The following is a 22,266-nucleotide window of genomic DNA, read 5'->3' on the forward strand; positions in this document are numbered from 1 at the left end:
TTCCAAAAATAAGGCAACATCAGTGCATACTCACAGGCACAGGAAAAGGAACCACGGGAAGGGAGACAATGGAGATTCTGAGGCCTGCTTTCTCGAGGGATAATTGAAGAGAAGGATGGAAGTAAGAGCAGGTGAAGCCCAGGGTGCCGCAGGGAGGTCATGTGGAGGCACAGGCTTCCCCTGAGGAGGCAGGTTGGATGCCCCACCCCCTCTTGTTCTCCCCACTCTGTTCTCCTCACTGCAGTCAGACCGATGCTGTTAATATAAAAGTGAAAGTCTGGTCGTGTCCGTACCCAGTGAGAGCTACTTCTGTGGCTCTGCGTTGCTCCCAGGAAGTGGACTGGACTCTCGGGCCTTGTAGGAGGTGACTCCTGCCCATGTTTACTCTCTACTCTGCAGCCCCAAAGGCCATCAAGAGTGACATGCTACCCTCTTTTCCTCTTAAATCACGGAATTATCTGTCTCTCTGCTAGACTGTAAGCTATTTGTTGAGCTCGTTTGGGATTCTCTAGCATTGTGTCGGGCGCACAGCAGGCGCTCTAGGTGGTCACTGGGACAACGAATGGATGCCTGCTAATCTTGAAATGTGCTGTAGCCTCAGTGATTATTTCTGTCTAAGTCTCACCCATAGTTTACTGAAATCAGATCTCATTGTATTAGAAACTAAGGAAGAGAAATAATGAAGTTATTACAAAATGGAAAACCAAGCTTTTAGAATTCTCGTGTGTGTGTGTGTGTGTGTGTGTGTGTGTGTGTGTGTGTGTGTGTGTATGAAAAAAGTGGAAGGCAACTGCCAAAATGTAGACAGGGTTGACTATAGGTGGAAATAAGGTTCTATTTTTTTCCTGTAGTTTTCAGTGTTTTCCAGATTTTCTGCAATTCATATGTATTACTTTTTAGTGTTGTTCAGATTTTCCAATACATTGGGGGAAATGTTTTAAAATTTTCAACTGCAAACTTTTAAAATAATCCAGATGACTCTTTGTAACAAAACCACAGTAAACTCCTCATTCTCTGACTTAGATGTATTTGTCTATTAATTACACTGACTTCATCTAATAGATTTTGCAATGAGAACACTAAAGGGAACAGAAAATGGATGACATTAAGGAGTTAAAGATATCCTAAACAGGCATTTAAGGAAGAAAGGAAAGGAGGGAGAGAGATAAAAAATGGGGAAGGAGAGAGGGAGGAATGGAGGAAGGAAGAAAGAAACCACCATAAAATGTTCTAAAGAAGGATTAATTAAATCAAGCATGGTACAGCCACTCACTGAAATTATATGCAAACTGTTTGAAATACTGTCACTGCAGACAGACTGGTAGTGCGAAGGCTGGCATGGGGGAGCTTTGGCACCACCTCATGCAAAGCGTCTTCTCAAGCCACCCCAAAATAAACAAGCCCTGCAAGCACTAATGGCATGACTGTGATTCTCCCAGAAGCTAACTTCCTCCTCCAGCCAGTGGCAGCCCCAACCCCTGCCTTCCAAGAAAGGATGATGCCACTTCTGTGAAAATTAGGACAATACTTGTCATATGATCTTAAATAAAAAATAATAGAAGGTTGAAGAAACAATGTGATTATAGCTATGCATCAAGAAAACAAATATAGTACTTATTCCAAAAACAGAAAAAACTGGAAGAAAATACGTAATGGGAACAGCATGATTGTTGCTTGCATTTTGCCTACTTTCAACTTTTGACTCCTTTACATTTTTGAAACCTGTATTATAAAGCAATGTAAAAATTGGATTTTCAATGTCAAATCAACTCTATCTGACCCAGAATGATCCCTGCGGACAGGGAAGCCCTCAATGGCTCACAGCATCCTTTTCTCTCCTTTCCGTAGGATGTGCTGGGTGGTGTCCTGCTCACCGCAGCCCTCATCGTCCTCACCCAGCCCGCCTGGACCCTTATCGACCAGCTAGACTCAGCCAGCCCTCTCTTCCCTGTATGTGCCATCGTGGTGCCCTTCATCTTGTGTTACAACTACCCTGTGTCTGATTACTACAGCCCGACCAGAGCAGACACTACCACCATTGTGGCCGCCGGGGCTGGGGTGACCATAGGATTCTGGCTCAACCACTTTTTCCAGCTCATGTCCAAGCCAGTGGACTCTCTCCCCGTTGTTCAGAACATCCCCCCGTTCACCGCAGACATGTTACTTTTGGGTCTGACCAAATTTACGGTGGGGATTGTGTTGCTCCTTCTGGTCCGTCAACTTGTACAAAATCTCTCGCTGCAAGTGTTATACTCGTGGTTCAAGGTGGTCACCAGGAACAAGGAGGCCAGGCGGAGACTGGAGATCGAAGTGCCTTCCAAGTTCGTCACCTACACGTCTGTGGGCATCTGTGCTACCACTGTTGTGCCAATACTCCACAGGGTTTTGGGATTACTCTGAGCCTCAAATCACTGGAAATTAGCCCACTGGACAAGAACCAAGACATTGGGTGAGCAAGTCCTGACACAGATTTATTTTCTTAAAATGAAAAAAACAAATCCTTAAGTCACGTCCGTTTTGCTGATATCTGTGATAAATGCTGCTGCTGTGTGAAAGGGGAAAATGTCTCATAGGAACCATTAGTCTGTAAGGGTCAGGATGCAGGTGAAGCCAGGCTAAAGCCCAGTCACATTCTTTAAGGGTTCCTCACCCTGTCTGTGAACTCGGACTTTGGCAGGAATTGAGGCCTGGATTTGGAATGGCCACAAGCCCCACTGGGCTCTGGGAGCTGGGCAGGCTCTGGAAAACCGGAGGTGGGACATTTCTTTTCAATTACCACCTTTCCCAACACGGATTGAAACTTTGGGCCAGGAAAAAGGGTGGCACCAGGTAAAACTACATTCCTCAGACAGGATGGCTTTCATGTCTTTACGATCAAATTAGGCTGCCCCACTGGGAGGTGAGAGCACTGCAGACCTCACTGTGAAGCCATGAAAGGCGGGGGCTAAGCTGGGACGTCCTGGGCGAGAGCCTGCTGCACTTACACGTCCCAGCCTCTGCAGGTGTGAATATTGAAACAGGGATCTGCTCTTCCTTGTTTGTACATTTGCAGGATTCCAGGTACCATTACTACTTTCTTCTGAACCATGAAACAAACTGGCGGCCCCCACCGCACCAGGCAGGTGGGGGTTAACCTCCTGCTTCAGAGTGACTGGGGATAAGCCCTCAGCCGGTCTTCAGCTTTTTTTTTTTTTTTGGCTTCCTTACAATTTGGGAAGGCATTGTTGCCTGCATGTGAAAGTGTATCAGTCGAAGAACAGGTGAACTGAATCCTTCCTGGGCCTGGCAAAGACGGACTAGACCTTGGGACATTACCTGATCCTGACAAGGCCTCCCGACATTGCTCCTCCACTTCTCAGTTCCCTTCTGTAAAGCTATTTCTCAGCTACTAAATAGAATCAGGGGCTCCCTTTCTGCCTTCCCACCTCTCATCTCTTGGCAATTTTAAGGGTAATTAATGCGGGAATAACGTCTGCTTCTTTTGGGAAAACAAGCCAACCAAATACAACACTCTTGACACCAGGGGTGTGTCCTCTTAGACTAAGGAAAGCAGTCATGATGCTAATACCTGTGGATCCGCTCCCAGGGCTCCTGCTCAGTCATTGAGAATAAGGTACAAGTAGCAACAATTTTCTTAAAAGTTAATGTACGTAATTAGTTCACAAAGTATCTTCTGGGGTCCAGGGCCTGAGCCACTGAAGCAGTGATTTATCAACGTAACCCATCATCAGCACCCACACACGTTAGGGGAGAATCAGCCTGCCTGGCAAGTTAGGCTCTTTACCTGTAACCGCATCCAGAGTGAAAACTGAATACGTCTGTGGGCCTTGTTGCTGGGATGACCTTTGGGAGTAGACGGAGTGCTCCAGTTTCCTGAGAAGAAGAATTTTTAGTGAAACATCCTGGTTTTCCTTCAAATTCTTCTCTCATTTTTTCCATAGTTAGAAAACAGGGATGAAAATGACCAGCCATTTGAGTATCTAGTAGCTTTTACTGCCTGTCTCTTTAAGTCCCGCCAATAGAAAGGCCAGTCAGCGGAACTGACGTATTTAAGGCTGTATTTACACAATTTGTATTGAATATGGTATATTAGCCAGAGCACACTAAAGAATGACCATAGGATTTGCCACGGTGGGTCACTTTATAAAGTATCTTGTGACACCAACTGGAGAATAAAAAGTATATACAGGTGAGGGCAAGCTTAGTTTTTGAGCTCCTGCTTTGCCAGCCCTGTCCATTCATTTCTCACGTAGCACTTCACTGTAGTTAAGTCTTACACCCTCTCAGTCACTAGTTCATCGGCACACCCGCACATGTCCCTGTAGTTTGGGTTCCCTTGAGACATCTGGGTTTTCTCTCTGGGGAAAGACTGCCCCCTGCTGGTTCACCTTCAGTCTTGGTGCAAAGCCCCTCTCTTGATCCCGAGTCTTGGAGATGAAGAACTTAAAAAGTCAAGCTCACTGTGATGTATCCAATATAAGTTGAAGATTTATGGTGTCGTCAACCCTGCATTTGGAACCTGTGACACCAAAGCCCTCAGGAACAACATGCCCCTTTTCTAACTGTCCTCGTGGCCCAGGGCGTCCATTCTGTACCCACCGTTCTAAATAGCAGTCATTTCATGCCAGTTTTGCTCAGACCTACTCCGTAACACAATACACAGAAGAAAAAGCCATAGAAGAGACTCCTGAACTAAACCCTTTAAATGGGGGTGGTTGAAATCCCAACTTGCCTGGTGGTTGCACTGCAATGTCGAATTTTCTTGCCCAAATAGGGGACAGATGTTTCCCAAGTGTTATCAAGCACGTGGTGTTTCAGGGCCATATACTCTGGGTTTCTATTTTGGAAGCTTTCAGCTGTCTTGCTTATGTACCATTATGTAAATGTATTCTTTTCAAAATAAAATCATTTTTGTTTGATTATGACTTCTTATTAAGTGCTTTAAAAGCCAGTGTTCTGCTCCCTTGAATTTTTTTTTCCCCCCTAGATTTTTTTTCTCAGGGTTCGTTGGACCTGAGTGGCAAAGAGGGGACAGAAAGATGCAGCAGGCCATCTAATTCTCTGTCGCCATCGTAATTCAGCAACATGCGAGTGTTGGTGAGTATCACAGCGTTTACAGATGTGACTAAAAGTGTCACATGTTTGCATGCTCAAGTACCCTCCTCTCACTCCTGACACTAAAGAGTATCCTTTTACCAATTCAGTGATAAATGGCACTGCGTTGAAAGGTAAATGTTACAGGTGTTGCTAGTTAAGGTAACTCCATGGTTTTCACAGGTGTGTACCCTATTTGCTCAACCAAATGAACATGATCCTGTTTCACATTCACCGCTTTACAATGAGAGGCTCTGCCTTCAAGCCTCACAGATTCGCCATTTGCAATGGTACAGAAAGCAGGCACTCCTATTTGCAAGGCCAAGGCTAGGACCCTAGTTGCACTTTGAACAGTATGTATTTGATGCCGAATATGCTGGGCACCTTGGGCATGTGTGGCTGGAGGAGACCTGACCTGCCCTGGGAATGGGAACATGGGCTCCGAGAATCTTAGTTCAAGATCCAAAGTGTTAAGACTGTTGGGAAAAGAACCTTGCTGTGGGGATGTAGAGGCATGGCACATTAATTCCAGCTTGGGATGGCAGCAACTCAAGGAAGGCTCGAGGGAGCAGGAGTGCATGAGCCAGGCGTACAGAACAGGTGGAGTTTGCACAGGGATGTGATGGGCCGTAGGCGGGAGGTGATACTCCACGGTGAGGGCACAGCTTGTCAGTCGCGTCCCCAGACACTCCAGCATTTACAAGGAGAATCTAAACCACACCAGTGCTGGTGATCATGTGTGGGACAACAGTGGTGGCAGCGGTGGAGCAAAGGGTGAGCAAGTGGCTTTGACATTGCAAAGCCAAATCACAAGAACAGGAAGGAAGTGTGAGAAGCCCCTTCGTCCATTTCCTTGAGTCCACGTGGGACCATTCCAGAGGAGATGACATCTTCTAGAGGTAATTTCACAGTCTCCTTTCAGTGTGTCTTACTCGTGGATTTGACAGTTGGCCGTGGGTATCTCCCCTCCTGTGATCTATGAGCCTCTCATGCACAGCTTCATTCCCTGTCCTCTTTCGGGTCTCAGCAGAGGTGACAGCAGCCAGGAACGGGGTCCACGTCCTTGGTGCCTTCCTCCCTCCTCCTTTTGCTCAGATCCTCGAACTCGTCCTGTGGAATTTCATTTAAAAAACCTTTTGCCATGAGCCTGGCTCTCTGAGGGACCTGTAAACACTTCATGTCTCTAGTGATTTTGAATGAAACCCTGGTTTGCTAGTAAGAGGCTAAGTAGAACCAAATGGAACAGGGGTGAATACACATCTCATTTGAGAGAATAGATGTTTTCCTGAAAGCGGCCTGTGTTCAGAATTTTTAAACTTGAACTTTAAGGCGACCGTGGGTTTGCTGTTTACAAATCATGTGGCAATTCTTCATTTCTGAAAACATAAGGCTCTTTAATGGCTTACTGTGGATACACCATGCAACCATGGTTTTCTTAAAGTGGAGAGCACCTGTAGTCCAGACTTGACTATTTACTGGACGCATGGGAAGAAATGAGTGTTGAATGTGAACCATGAATAGAATGTTACATTCTTAAAACTGTAGCCACATCAGACAAGGGAGTTACATGAAGCCAAACATCGTTTCTCCTTTTTCCACGCCTGTCTGTTTGGCATGCAAAAATAAACAAGAAAAGCAAGGATGTAGCTAGGAGTTCCGGCTGTAAGACTTCTTTAAGGCATACACTCAACACATCTGCTGGCCTTGCTCTTTGTTGCTAAGATATCGGGGTCCCCTTGGTTAGAGCACAAGGTTCTTCCCCAGTGGAGGTGTTCAGAGAATGTCAATGCCTCTTGACAAAGCCAGCCTCAAATCAGTGGGGGTGGGGCAAGGCGACTGTTGGTGTCACCTCCCTGCCGCCTACCTCTGTCTTTGAGCCTAAAGTGAGGCCTTCTGCCCTCCCAGTCTGTAGTGCCTCTGTTACATGGGGACCAGATGGATGGCACTGTAAGAAGAGCCAATAATGCATAGGGCACACAAAACACAGAGCATTTTAGCTGTCTTAATTAGGTACCGATAAAAATGTTTGGCTAGAAAGCTATTTTTGTTGTGGGGGAAAGAAACCACAGCCTAATGTAAATTTTTCACAAAGTCAATCAACTCTGCTATTAAATAAGTATTAGTAGTATTTTCATCATTCTTTTCGTTTTTATCTCAGACATCATCGTTTTCATCTCTAGGAATTCAAAACATACATCTTCTGTGTCTCCACTTGTTCAGTCTTTGCTCTGACTTCTTGAACATATGGAATATTGTTGTAATATTCTTGTCTATTTTATCATCTATACGATTTTTGAGTTCGTTTTTGATTTATCCCCCCCCCCGCCCCCATTAAGGGCTGTACTTGCTGTACTTCCTGGCTTCTTTGCTGCCCTGGTAATTTTTTATTGGATGCCAAGTACTATGAATGCGACATTGTTGGGTGCTGGGTATCTTTGTGTCACTTGAACTATTCTTACGCTTTGTTCTGGGAGGCCCCTCAACCTTTGGAAATAGTTTGGTTCTTCTGGGCCTTGTTTTGAAGCTTTATTAGGTGGAACCAGACTAACGTTTAGTTTAGAGCTGGTTTTCCCCAGTGCGGAGGCAAAACCCTGACTACTCTCCGCATGGCCTCGTGATCCCCGAGGTTTTCTAGCTCTGGCCTGTATGAGCCCCATGACCGATTCCTCCCTCTGTTCTTCGTGGATGGTCACAGGTAGTCAATCCCCTCTGTCATGGGAGCTGCCTTGCGTGCATGTGCAGGTCAGTACTCGACTTTAGACTCTCTGTGCAGCGCTTTCATCCTCCCTGCCGACCGTAACTGCCATGGCCGGCGAGCTGCATCTCCTCAGCTCCAGGAGACCTCCACACTCTGCCTGGGTCCCCTCCCTGCACCGCAGCCTGGAATCTCTCCAGGCAGTAAGCTGGGCGGTCACAGGGATCCCCTTGCTTTTTCTCTCAGGGATACTAGCCTTCATTGCTAATGCCCAGGGTCTTCAAAATCATTGTTTTCATCTGGATTTCTAGGAGGGTATGCAAAGTAGGAAAGTGTTCCTTGGGAAGAAAGAAGGAAAGAAAATGTGTATGGATCAGCTAGATGCTGAAGTATCTTGAGGGTCAGACAGGAGTCATGTCTAGATGACCCAGGATTGTTTTCATTACGCCCAGTATAAACCCGTTCCAGATGCCGTGTTCCCCACAGGTTCTCAGCTACACCATCTCTCTCTCCTTATAGCACGGTTTGCTTATGGGGCACCTTTTTACTATAGGCTTATCTTGCTTCGTCCACCTCAGGGTCATCCCAAGTGCTCCTTATTTAAATGTTCTGCCCAACACTCACAGCTCAGAAGTCTCTAATTAGTCCCACCCATCTGGACTGGCCCATATGTACCCAGCCCCATGTGGTTGTTTACCTGGCTTTGCATCCTTTGCAACTGGTTTCTTGCCGGCCCCAACCAAGCAGGTGTTTATTTTAGGGATGGGCGTATTCTCATTCCTCATGACAAAGTTGCGACTTGTGGAATGTAGGACATTTCTTTTGCTGTAAGGTTTGGTATCAAACAGGCACCTATCATTAACATCTTCACTTTTCTGTCTTAAAAAAAATGATCGATTTGCTTTGTATGTCTGACAAGTTCTGTGGTAATTTGAATGCTGTAGACCAGTGCCTCCTGACACTGCGGGACTTTTCAGTGTTTCCTGACACAGAATCACCTGGTGTTCCTGATTTCCTTAGAGACCGTCAAGGCCCAACCTTATGGATGGAGTGAAAAACTTGAGTATAGGCCTTGGGCGTGTTCTTACCACACTGCGTGGGTCACATAGGAGAGAAAAAACATTCAGGGCTTTAGCAAGACGTAATTCAACTAAACCCTTTGCTGGAGATACTTGTTCAACCCACTTTCTCACTACAGCATCTACAGCACCCTTTCTGTTGACTGGAGAGTCAAAGGAGAGAAGCCTGTGGCAGCAACGGGGACTAAAGTTCACTCTGGGTCTGCTTCCCCTGCTTGTGACCCGATTGTTTGTCAAGCCTTGGCCCGTTAGCTCCTCTGCCTTTATCCAAGGAGGCCCATTTTCCTGTTGGGGGTCTCAAGGGGCTGCTGAGAGACTGTCAGAGGTGTGCTGCTGCCTTGAATTTTATTACAGATGGCAGCCTCTTTTTTTCAATAATATAGTTCTTCTAACTCCTTATAACAAGTCATAACTTGGAAGAGAACAGATGCGTCAAATGCTTTTGTTGTTGACACATTTGGCTGAAGGCAGTTGTGTCCTTTTAAGGCCACCTGTCTGCTTTTGGAGAAAATGAACAAAAGAGCCAAGTCAGTACCCAAGCACTGGGGTGAAGTGATGTGTATAGAAAATCCCAAGCACAGAGGCAAAGGTTGAGAAGCAAAATTGTGAGCAATGCTCTTTACCGACCCGATGGGCCCATCGCTGCTGAGGGCAGAAGCAGCAGTTCGGTGAGCTGGTTAGTTAGACTACTCCTGTTTAAAAGGTAAGGGTGGTCATTCCACATTCCTACATGTGTAGGACTGCTACTAAGATAAAACATTGCTCAAGCACAAAAGTCACATCTAAGAGATAGCTAAGTAACTGCAGGCCTCTGGGAACTTGTGCGTCAAACACCAAATGTTGATGCTTATAGTGGTGCAGCCTTTAGGACTGGTTTTTTGTGGTCCCCTAAGCCCGTGCTATTGTAGGGGGAGGCACATCGGCGTCAATTGGAGTGCAGTTTGTAATTGCAGATCTGAACGTCCATCAACAGAATGTCCACAGAACGTCCATCAACAGAGGAATAGCTTAACAAATTAGAGACATCCATACAATAGAATACTGCATCATTTACAAAAACGTCTGTAGGGACTGGGCTGGAAAAATGGGACAGATTAAGTGAAATGGCATGAGATATAGTAGGTAAATTAAAAATCAAAACTTGCTGCAAACCAGTAAGTAGAGCCTGACTCACAAACTGTGAGCACATGTGTAGCTGACTGCCCAAACAAGGGAAAATGGCAGCAACAACACACACTAAATTGTTAACAGTGGTTACCTACCTTGGGATACTGGGGGAGGAAGGGCAGATTAACTTGGGAAGGGCTTATTTTGTACATTTTAAAGTAGTGGCATTAAGATTTTTAACTTTGTGTTTCTTGGTATTTTTATATAACACTCATAAAAATCTCAACACATTGATTGGGTAAATGACACAAAACACTGAGTGATCGTGGACTCCAAGTCTCTCTTATTAGGTGTCTCAATCCCACGTATTATTAGCCATGAGACTCCGGGCACAGATTCATCTCTGAAGGTGGGCTGTTCTCCTATGAATCGGGGAGAATTCCTATTCTAACTACTTCTTACAATTGTTAAACCAGAAAATTAAAATGTTGAAATAAGATCACATGTGAAAATACTTTATAAACTGCGGAGTCATGCAGGAATGCCAGGCTGTAGGAGTTATCTGTGAGAACAAGGATCTCATTTCCCTTTGAATTCTAGGGCTCCCAGTTTTTGCTAAGGTGTGTCTTCCCTAAAGGCTGCTCGGCAGTGCCCAGACTGCTTTGGCTCTGGTTCAAATGCCTCACCCGGGACAAGTGTAAGACGATCTGCCTGCAGAACCTTGGCTCGTAAGCTGAGGGCTCCTTTCTTCTTCTAAGGTACCGACATTGTTTTTCTTCCTACTGTTTCCTGCTTCAGAGGGCAGAAACAGCCACATGATGGACGGCACTGATCTTTTCCCCTTTCATGCTGGGATAGACAATTAGGTATTAGTGGGTTTTCCCTTACAAGTAGTTTCTGACCATCCCCAAAGTACCCAGGTGGCTGGCTGCTCACAGAACAAGTGGCTCCACCTACTTCAACAGTGGCTCTTGTGATCCAGGAACCATGAATTCTCCTGAAATAAGGGGAGGTCTCATTAATGGTCATGGACCAGGACGCCATCTTGAGCAGCCATGCCTATTCTAAAAGTCACGCTTTTTAACCCTATCCATGCATCTGCTGGGGTTGTGTAAAATTATTAAAATACTACGTTGTATTGACTTTTCTTCTTCCAGGTTTACTGAGGTATATCCTACACCTTAACTACCACCTCAGTTAAGGTATGGAATGTTTCCATCACTCCAGAGTTTCCTCTTAACCCTTCGTAGTCAGTTCCCTTCCACAACCTCTAGTCTTGGACTTTTCTCGAGCTGTATCTAACTGGAATCACATGTAGGTTTTTGTCTCTGCCTTCTTTCACTTAGCACAGTGCTTTGAAGTTCACTCATGTTGTTCTGAGTATCAGTTCATTCCTTTTTGCTGAGTATTCCATAGTACGGATGCACTATAACTGGTTTATGCATTCATCTCTTGATGAACATTTGGGTTATGGCTACTATGAGTGACACTTTGTGGATATCTGCATAAAAATCTTTGTGCGGCCATACGGGTAAACCAAGGAGTTGGCTGGATGATAGGTGTGTGTTTCATGTTTTAAGAACTTGCCAAACTGTTTTCCAAAGTGGCTGTATCATTGTACATTCCCACCAGCAGTGCACAAAAAGTTCTAGTTGCTCCGATCTCACCAATACTTGGTATGATCAATATTTTACAATTTTAGCCATTTTAACTTGTATTGTGATTTTTATTTGTATTTCTCTGATGACTAATGATGTTGAGCATCCTTTCTTGGGCTAATTTCATTTATCTTCTTTTGGGAAATGTCAAATCTTTCGTCCATTTTTTAAAAAATTGGGTTAAGTTGTAAGAAATCTTCATGTATAGTGGATACAAATTTTTTGACAATTACTTTTTATGAGCATATCTCATTTCAATTTTTAAATGTAAGGATCTGCTTACAACAGAACTGGGAAGGAACAGATGGGAGCCTGTGTTCACAAATCTTGCTAAGTTGGACACTAACATGATTGTGTTTTTTTCTTAGAAGTAGGTTCAGCAGAAACAGAATTCTTGTTTATCTTTGTTAGCTGTTTTTACTGGACTTATTGGCAAGTTTTATATTTTATTGTTTCATAGCATCTCAAGAGTAATGGAGCACTTTTCTCACACATTAGACCCAGCATTTATCAATAGATGGTACCCACTGGATGATTCTAGATCAAAGTGTGAAAGTAGATTAAGTAAGCTAAGGTAGACTGGCAGAGATCTAATACCTCCCTATAAAATAAGACAGAAACTAGTAGCTCAATTTATTACTTAAAACCATGATTTTCTAATGATTAGGGTGAAATGTATGGCCTACGGCAAAACAAAGATTTTCACTGTTTTCTAGTGTTCACACTGCACAGACTCCAACATGTCCATGTAATTCTTCCAGCAGGATGGATCTGTGCTGTGTGTCCTGTAACTGTCTCAGTGTCAGATAGAGTAAAAAATCACCTACATACTCTCAAATATTCTGAATACTTATGTTGCAGATTTTTTGTTCACTTTAAAATGACTTCAAAGGCTGTAACTACGAGACTACCACTGCTTCTAGAAAGTTTCCAAAAATACTATTTTATCGTTTCCCAGTGATGAACACATGTCAAATGTAGTTAATAAAAACTAAAAATCCTTCCTTATGTCGCACTAATGCAGGTGTGTTCTAATCAACCATCTTGTCTCATCCGTAGGGAAAGAGTGGGATCCTGCTTTGCAGGAGGAATCAGTGTGTGATGCTCGGAGTGTCCCTGACTCAGAAGGGGACGCATTTCTCTGGCACGCCATTGGACTTTTACCAGACAAGGAAGCTTCACCCAGGCACATTTGTATCTGCACAAGCTGGCCTAACACGGCGGACGGGCGGTATTTACCTATGGAATCAGACAGTGTTCTCTGCTTTATTAAAGCACAAATGGCTTTTCCCTGTGGGGGACGACTGAGGACACCAGGGGAGGAGAAAGGGGCACGTGGAGAGAGAACCACAAAACAGAAACCCGTCTTCACAAGAAGGGCTCAATATTGATTTCCAGGGAGGAGCAGGGCATAGTCAGCTCAAACTTGGTGATAACTTCGGGGTGAAGGACCCCCAGCTTCCCGATGCTCTGACCCCTGGCTAAGATTTCAGCACATCGCCCAGGGAAGAAAGCAGGGCCTGAAAAACAGTGAGAGAAAAATAATCAATGTTTCTCCTGGCAAAAATATCAACAGACATTTAACACTAAAAGCTCACTAATCTACTATAAAAATAACTATTCTTTAAACCGTGGGCTCTGAAATGACAGTGCTTCCTTACACTTTCTAGTCGTAAAAAGTATTTGGTATTACATCACGAAACTCTTGTAAGGAAAAGGTTGGGGCAACTATGAAAGTCAGGGACCTGTGTTTTTTATCACAGGGGTCCAAGCAGGAAGGACGAAGAAGAGGAGGCTGCAGGGGCACCATTGGGAGAATCTTAGGGGAACGGGTCCTAGAAAGGACAAAGGAAAAAATGAGATGTAAAACTGATGACCTTTGCATGGAAGAACCTGTTCTGAAACAGGTTTTTCCATAGTAATCCTCGCTGGATAAAAAGTCTCCACTGAATTCATAGATGATTCAAAACATCCCTCTTTTCTGCCTGGTTACACAGAGAAACACAAGCTGCACACCATGAGTAGGCTTCCAGAATGCGACCCACATTCTTGTCGGGAAAGGGGCTTTCTAAGCAGCTCTGAGCATCTGCTGTAGAACCACAGCAAAGGTGGGAAACCCAAGAAGTCTGGGTTGACCTCTGATTTACTTCAAGACAGGCAGAAAGTTCTCTTCATTTGCATGGCTATGTCTTACCAAACCAGCAACAGTTCTTGAGGTTTGAACAGCTGAAAACAAGCAAATGTATAGTCCCACTCCACTTTCTGTGAAGTACCAGTCCCACAGGAGTTTATTTACGCTCAGTACTCCACTGAAGTTAACAAAATGCTGACTCATTTCTCTCACCACCAGCTTGAAAAAGGATCAGGCCCACAGCCCCTGACTGACAACCTAAACGTTTACTGGCACGAACTATAAATACGCAGCGGGGCTGGGCTGCTGGCCTCCAGCATGCCATTTCGAGGACTGCATTATTTATGAAGGCGTGAACTGCTGAATCTCTACTAATGGCTCCAAGGTCAGCGTAACGAAGAAATACAGAAAAAGGGTGGGGGTGGGGAGGCTCCTGTCAGGTTAGCACCAGTAATACCACAGAGACATGGGACCATTATACATATTTCCCGATCAGCACAGAAGGCTGTTTGTTTATATTCCTGAAAAACAGTTTGGCATCCTTAAATAATCCCAAAGCAACCTGGATGGAATATAAAGTGGTTTATTTTTCACATTATTCACCCCAAACTAAACAACTCTGCTTCACTGTCTATTAAAGCAAGAATTTCACTGAGCTGCATCTGAAGGTGATAATTATTTGGTTATGTGCACTAATCTACACTTGGGGAGAGGGACGGGGAGGGGACTCAAAATAATACAGAAACCAAACTGGACTGAGACTGTGGAGCCTGATGTGAATGCTGTGAAATCTGATGAAGACTAAAGACAGCATATTTTAATTCTATCAAAGTGAAAACCTAACTTAAAAGACAATACCAGTTCCCCCTCCAAACTTCAAATGACAAAAAAGTGAGGTTTGGATGAAGTATTGATGGTAAGCAGTATAACCAAGAATCACAGACCTGGAAGGACTGCTGAGAAGTCATTTATTCCATCACCCACCACCCCTGGCTCCCTTTGTATAGAACCATATCTGAACAACCTACACTAGCTGAAAAAGACACCAGCCTATTTTTAAAGGCCATTCAGAAAGGAAGTTTTCAGGACCTTTGCTGATAACCTTGCTATGTTCACAATCCTCATTGTACCAAAATCCTTCCTTTTATCTATCTCCACATTCCAATTTGATTGGATTCATTTGAACTGAAGCATAAAACCAGACTATTTCAGAATCTAAGCCAGATGTGCTAGTTCTGACAGTGTTAGCAAAATAAAGCCTAAGAGATAAGAATGTAGAATTTTTTTACTTCATAAAACAACTTTTTGAATCAGAACTTTCTAGCAAAATTCAGTTCCATTCTTCTTTAGTTCCCAAGCATGATAATGCCAGCCACACCTCTCCAGGAGTTTGGACCAAACTTTGCTTTAGTTCAATTAACTGGTGAGGTACTCAGTCAAACAAAAATATTCCTATCACTAAGTATAATCTTTCCAACGAAAAGCAAAGAGAACTGAAATTCCTATTATGTATTGTTTAAAACATACCCAAGTATGAGACTATTCTAAATGACATAAACATCCAAAGCTCTCAGCCCAGCACGTGGGCCCATCCGGGTCACTGCAGCACCCTGCACTGCCCCTGGGTCAGAAGGTCCCCACTGGGCAGGAGCTGCTTCCACAAGGTCCTCTCCTTCCCACCCACGTGCAAAAATTAAGCCCAATAATGGGATTTCTGTATAAGCTTCACTGTACGGGAAACTGTACACTTAAACTGTGATGGCAATTTTAACCTTTCCTGCTATTTCTCATTTCTAAGAAGGTCGATTATGATATAAACACTTCTTACGATTTTCTTATTGGCTCTTCTGTTTCCTTAAGAGCCAGGCTCAAGTTCTCTTCTCGAGACACACATTGAGAAACACACAAAAGCGCCTTCAAGTTTGTAAGCAGTACGGAGAGAACCCCAAAAATGTACCACTTGATTGATGTATGTGAACTAGAAATACTGAACGAAAGTTTAAAATTACAAAGACACCAGCATTTCTTAGCACTTTTTAGAAACCTTTATGGGTCGAACCAAACTTTGCAGGCAGAAGTGAATCGCTTCAGAGAAGGGCAAGAGGAGACAGAATGAGAGAATCGCTTCACTAGCAACGGAAAGGGAACACACCCACGAAGGCAGCAATTAGGCCCCAGTTCAAAGATGAGAGCATCTCCCCATCGGCGGGAGGGCAGTTTAGCTCAGAACCAGGGAGCTCAATGGGACCATCCTGCTCTAACTAGAACTGATGCAACTCTAATCGGAGTCTTTCCAGAAGGAAAAGAAGTCACATAGAAACAGAATCTAAATAGGGGTCCAGGCTTACGAAAACTCAGACCTAGAGAATGGCCAAAGGCGACTTTTGTCTCATCCACAAACAAGCAAAAACATATTTTTGGACAAAGAGCAGCCTGCTGTGTCTAGAGACATAAAGTCGCCAATTCAAAGAAAATCCCTGTGAATGGGAAATCTAAAATTCAAATTCCACAAAGTGCATTTTTTTCCTTTGATTCACATGTCTAAGCCCAAACAGAGTCCCTGGCACACTGCTGTACCAAGAGGCATGAATACTACAATTTTCAACCTGTGCCCAAAATGTTCCCCAGCAAAAAGCCTCTCGGCCCACCCTCCACCTAGTTCCTTAACGCCGATTAAACCCTCAGCTGGGGTAGTGTTCATCACCGTCAAATGGCTTCCACCATGAAGCAGATCTGGGGGCAACAGTGCTCTCTGTGGAAATCCATGTGGAAGCCCAAACAAAAGAAACATCAGCTAAGCACAAACAAGAATTTAATTTCCAAATCGTAGTGGGGTGTAAGTAAGCCCCTTAATTAAAGCTTTTGTAGCATCTCCTCAAGGTCTGTAATTGTCTCTCTGTGCTCAAACGGCTGGACCACTTTGAGGACCTTGGGGGTAATTCCTGGGCCAGGAATCCAGCACAACACCCAGTCTTTAGCACATTTTCTGGCTAATTGACCTTCAAAGAGTTTGTGAGCCCCCTCTCTTGCTCGTTGCCAAACACCTTTCACAGTTTCTTTTTGCCCCTGTCTTTCTTTCAGAGTAATGTTACAGGACCAAAGCTTGGGTAAGCTTTCCACAGAGTCATTCCTGTAATTTCATGAAGCGTCGGAAGTGGAAGCTTAAGGCAGTAACTGAGCAGACCCCTAATGTGAAAAAGCTCGGTTGTTATGAGGCATGAAGCTCTTAACTCCTTCATCTTAAACCCCCCGCCGTGAGTTATAGTCAACAAATTCACTTGGTACTTTATTTAGGCCACCTCTGAAATTCATCTAGTCATACAATTTTACTTTTCCCTTTCTGCACATCACTAATACAGGCTTTGGGGTTCCAACCCATATATTGTAACTACCTGCAATCTGGTACTTTACTGCCCAAATTTTCTACCATAAAAAGAACAAAATAAAAAGGAGGGCAGGGAACTTTGGAAGAGGAATCTCCGTGTGTCACATATGTTATATACAGCAAATAGCAGAAGCCACCATCATAAGCTTTAATACAAACAACCATACAGGGACCCAAATTCAGGGACAAAATACAAAATGCAGAATGATAGATGTAGCAAAGCCCTTGGGCCAACTGCATGTATTTTAAATGTGTTCTAAATGACTGGTTATGTCATACGGGGTGGGAGAAAGGAACAATCATTTCACAGGCTGACTCGGGCTGGCATCTATCCAAACCCCACCCTTTCCTTCCCCAAATCCCTAATTCTAACACAGTTAGGTACATATATAAAATAATGCATTCCATGTGCCAACAACCATCCTAGGAAATCACACAAAGGACAAAAAAAGAAAAAAGAAAAACGCCCCCGTGTTCCATTCTGGGGTGACACTGACGGAGTAGGTGACAGGGCAAAAAGTGGAATGGGGCTGAAGACAGAACTTGCTTTGTAGGATTTTCTCCTCCTTTCCCTCCCGTGTCCTGAGAATGTAACTCTGCTGCCAGCACATCAACCTCACTTTCCTTTTTAAAATCATGTTAATTTAAAAGAAAAGACAAGATATAAGCCTTAAAAAAACCTGAACACACTCTTGAACCATACATGTGAGCATGGTAGCTATCACTCTTTAAAGCAGTTGTTCTCAAAGTGTTAGAACCAGGAGTTTTTTTGAGCGCACCAATGGAATTACACAATGAAGGAGAACCCAAGGGGGGAAAGGCACAATGGAGGTAAGACATCAACTTATGAACAGAAAGAAAAAGTTTTATAGGAAGATGGGGAGGAAAAAGTGGCATAGCTCCCGAGATATAAGCACACATTTTTTTCCAGATCTCCGTACACTCAAGGTCGGAAGAAAATTTCTCTGCAAAGATCATTTAATTGGTAAGTGGAGACTGAATAATTTCTAACTGGTAATGTAAAACACCCATTTCCCCCAGATGTATACAATTCTTCACTTTACATCTGAAGTGAAATATTTATGGGAACTCAAGTCTTTAAAGAAATGGTACCTAATCCCTTGAGTTTAATGGCTATCTTTCACCGCTTTCTGAAGATCAAAAGAAAGCAAAACCCCTTATACAACTTTACAATGCTAATCCCGACACACCTGCAGACATCATTAACTCTTACAGCAAACGCAACTGGACGCGGGAGAGGCGAGTTAGCACCTCCTTAAGCCCACAGCACGGCCCTCGGCCCTCGGAGAGGGAGCCTGTCTGTGCTCACAGCAACATTCGCGTGGCAAAGCCGCTACTGCAAGTAAGGACGGGATCACACAGGACTTGATTCTCAAAGTCATCAGCAAAGCCCAGGCTACCTAGTCTTCTAACTAATGCGAAAATGTCTTCAATAAAGAAGGTTTGGGAAATAGATCAGTACAATCGCCTTATGACTAAGTATTTAAAATCGTAACTCCAAAATTTCCCAGTTGGACTTTGTTTAGAGAACTCTGTAGCTTATTTCCGTGGCTATCACTTTTTAACATTTCGTAAGATCTATTTTAAAGTTTAATCTTAACAACGTGTCTCTCACACACACATATTCATACATACTCATATTTCAGAAGCTGAAGGTCAGAAATGTTACAAGAATTTAGATGTGATCCATCTAATTGCAATTTTAAATCAGTCTCAAATTAACTCATGTAAAACCAAAGGACTTTTTAACTCTAGGTTAAAAAGTGCCCTCACTAGCTATTGGTTTGTTTTGAAAACTCCTATTCCAAAAGAATGCCATCGCCCTACATTTGTCTGATACATCATTTCCCCCAAATTTTCATATTTTAAAAATATTGACAGGCCAGATTTAGAATAACTTCAAAAATAAAACCTATGGATCATCCTGTATTCCTGGACCAGTAAAATGATTTTTCCTAGTCTTTCACCTGATGAAAACTTTTACAAGGACTATTTCTCAAACCAGATATGAGCAACTTACTCCTTTCTCCACAATTAAAGTGAAACAATTAAGAACAAAAAATAATAATGAGAGTGTTGTAGGGCTAATTAAAGAAAGAATAGAAATGTTGTAGTAAAGGACATTATATCTATAATTTCCCAATTAGTTAATTTATTCAATTGAGACCTTTGGCCAACTTGGAATAAACATAATTTCACACATTGATTATGACAGATGTGCTTTAGTTTCAGAATTAGATTTCAGCTGGCAAGTCAGGCATGCGGAAGAAAAAGAAGAGAATGCTGAGACTGTGCAAACGTAGTACCCTGCTCTTTACTTCCTTCCTTCCACTGGTCCCAGGCCCAGCCAAGCCCCCAAGGACAGGCAGTTACAGATGGGAAAAAGTGAAGCACAAGGAGATTAGGGGACTTGCCCAAGGCAAGCAACAGAATAGGCCAAAGAGCAGCAAAGGTGAGGACAGCCACTGACAGGGCACCTTTCTGTGTGTGGCCCAGAGGCACTCATGGTGTGGGATTTGGATAGAAGGCCTGCAGGAGAAGGGTTTCAACATTTTGGTCAAGCTGTCCATTTTCAGGTTTGCAAACTACTTCTGGTTTAAAATTAAATAAATAAGCAAAATTTAAGGGGGGAAAAAAGTGAAGAAAAAGAGCTGATATGTTAGAGCCTATGGCAGACTGCTTCGGAAGCATTTAAACTCCTGCAAAATCTTAAAACTGGAAATGACCTTGGCGGCGATCTTGTCCATTCCTTTATTTTTAGATACAAGCAAATGGATACCAAAGAGGTTAAGAAAACCATGCAGCCAAGTAATACCAGAGCTAAGATTAGAACCCAGGTCTTCTTGAACCCTAGTCTGTGACTCTTATCTAACACCAATTTCCTGAAGGGCACATTTGGGTAAATCTACCTTGACTTGACCCATTCCAAAATGCTTTCCCAAATTCTTACATCTGCATCTCCCAACAACTCTGTGGCACGGACAGGGCCAATGTTACCATTCTGATTTTACAGAGGAAGAAACTGGCATGAAGGGATTAAGTCCTGTATCACATGGGTTACAGCGACAAAACATGGAGTGTAATTTTTACTATATCACAGTTGATCATGCAGCCTAGGGTTTAACAAAACGTACTCTTTCCTATCATTTTAATTAGTGTCTACACCATCTTGGGATCTAGCTTTTTCAACTTAGTGTATAGTCACAGGTCTAAAGATATTTTTTTCATATATTCCATTATATTTATATGTCATAGTTTGCCAAATGTTTCTTAAAGCATTTTTATGTTGGAGTTGTTTCCAATTATTCACTATTATAAATAGGGTTTCTATAACATATATACTCTTTTTTGTTTTCAGTTTCTTCCCCTCTACCAAACGTAGTACCACACAAGTAAAAAAAAAAAAGAATCACTGTATAGATCATTATCAAAATGTTAAACAATGGACTTCTAGCAATGGTAGTACCAACAAACCACAAACTTAGTAGATTATACTGATCTCATCTTGTATGACACTGGTTAAAAAAATACTTTTCCTTGCAGAGTACCAACTACCACCTTTTTTTTTTTTTTAGTTCCACTGGTAGGGGGAAAAAAAGACTCAAAGCAGCCTAGGAAAATAATTCTAAGACGAAATCTTTGTTCAGAGAATAATTCACAAACAAGCTAGGCACCTTTAGGAATTAAGAGAATGACCAGAAACTTCTCTCCTGGAAGGTGAGTGCCAAAGTCTAGTGGCCGAGCTAACAAGACTGATAAACTATTTAACAGGCACTGATGAAAATTAGGCACATTGAAAGCAGTCCCACAAAACAGACACAGGAGTCCTGGAGCTGTTTAGAGCAAGGCCTCTTATCTGCACTTTCTAATCAAGTGTCCGCTCTTTATGGGCTTCTACATTGCTCAGAAGAAAAAAGAATATTGTAACTGTATTCACATGGTTTATCACCTAAAGTAGGCGAGTAAATAATTACCACCTGAATTGGCTAATATATTGGGCACTGTTGTTGTTCCCCACATTTCTTCTTCCACTTCTTTCTCAATATGCTCTTTCCACATAAGGACGGCCCCCAAGTGTGTGCGGCTGTCAGCATGGTGTGGTTTCAGTGGGTGGGCAGCTTTTTCTATTCCACTGAATTTGCCCCACCCTTTGTGTTCATACCTGACACTTTCATACAGGGACCAGAATGTCCTCCTTTCACAATTAGAAAGAAGGCTAAAAATTAAAGCATCTTTTACGTTCACACTGATAGGTATCAACTGAAACTGAAGTCAGATCCTTTCCTGAAAAGAAATATTTTTTTAAAAAGGCAGAGGGGAAAAAAAAAAAGAGCCCTTGGTCCTGAACGGGGAGGAGTAGAAGAAGGAACAACTACGACACAAAAAGGCTACAATGGCTGCAAGAGGGGGAGGCCTGGGGGCCCTGAAGACCCGCCGCCAGCCCCACATTCGGCCTGTTCGGCCAAGAGTCATCCATCCTCTGCAGGAAGGTGACCTTCCTGACTCACAACCCACCTGAACCAGCAGGTGCTTCAGAGGCATTTCCAGAGGGGGATGGGTTGCCCAAGTCCCCATGTGACGATTAGCATTCATTTCTCAAACAGGACAAGATTAGGCACAGATATTCAACACCGAAGTACAGCAGAATACACACCAAGGTCAAAACTGCAAATGGGACCTCAATGAAATTAAACTGTCTGCCTATCATTTACATAAAAATATTACTATCATTTATATAAAAGTTGCTGCTGGGTTTCTATAATGTTAGAACCACAAGTCCTATAGAGGGGTGTTTGGCAGTATCTAGCGAAATACAGATTTACCCTTTGTTCTAATAATCCCATACCTTTAGGAATCTGTCCCTAAGATACACTAGCAAAAATACCACTCAATATATGCGCAAGGCTATTTATTATAGCATTATTTGTAACAGCAAAAGATTGGAAATAGCCTGTGTCATTTATAGTGAATTAGTTGAATAAAATGTATACTCCACACAACGGAATACTCTGCGGAAGTCAGAACCATCTGCTGCCAGAGTGGTCTCCAGTGTAGATTTTACAGAACTGTATATAAAGTATCAACTCTTCAGTTGA

General features: G+C 43.1%; 2 protein-coding genes across 2 annotated transcripts in view; one reads left to right on the forward strand and one right to left on the reverse strand.

Annotated features, from left to right (window-relative positions):
* SGPP2 (sphingosine-1-phosphate phosphatase 2) overlaps positions 1-4,919 on the forward strand; it is a 106,077-nt gene extending 101,158 nt beyond the window's left edge. Inside the window, exon 5 of the mRNA XM_019753681.2 lies at positions 1,849-4,919. Within this exon, the coding sequence (XP_019609240.1) occupies positions 1,849-2,400 (552 nt within the window). The 3' untranslated portion in view covers positions 2,401-4,919. The remainder of the gene's footprint in view (positions 1-1,848) is intronic.
* A 7,966-nt stretch (positions 4,920-12,885) lies between these two features.
* FARSB (phenylalanyl-tRNA synthetase subunit beta) overlaps positions 12,886-22,266 on the reverse strand; it is a 65,058-nt gene continuing 55,677 nt past the window's right edge. The window contains exon 17 of the mRNA XM_019753680.2: positions 12,886-13,153. Within this exon, the coding sequence (XP_019609239.2) occupies positions 13,002-13,153 (152 nt within the window). The 3' untranslated portion in view covers positions 12,886-13,001. The remainder of the gene's footprint in view (positions 13,154-22,266) is intronic.

The sequence above is a fragment of the Rhinolophus sinicus genome, linkage group LG01, assembly GCF_036562045.2.
Source record: "Rhinolophus sinicus isolate RSC01 linkage group LG01, ASM3656204v1, whole genome shotgun sequence".
NCBI classification, from domain to species: domain Eukaryota; kingdom Metazoa; phylum Chordata; class Mammalia; order Chiroptera; family Rhinolophidae; genus Rhinolophus; species Rhinolophus sinicus.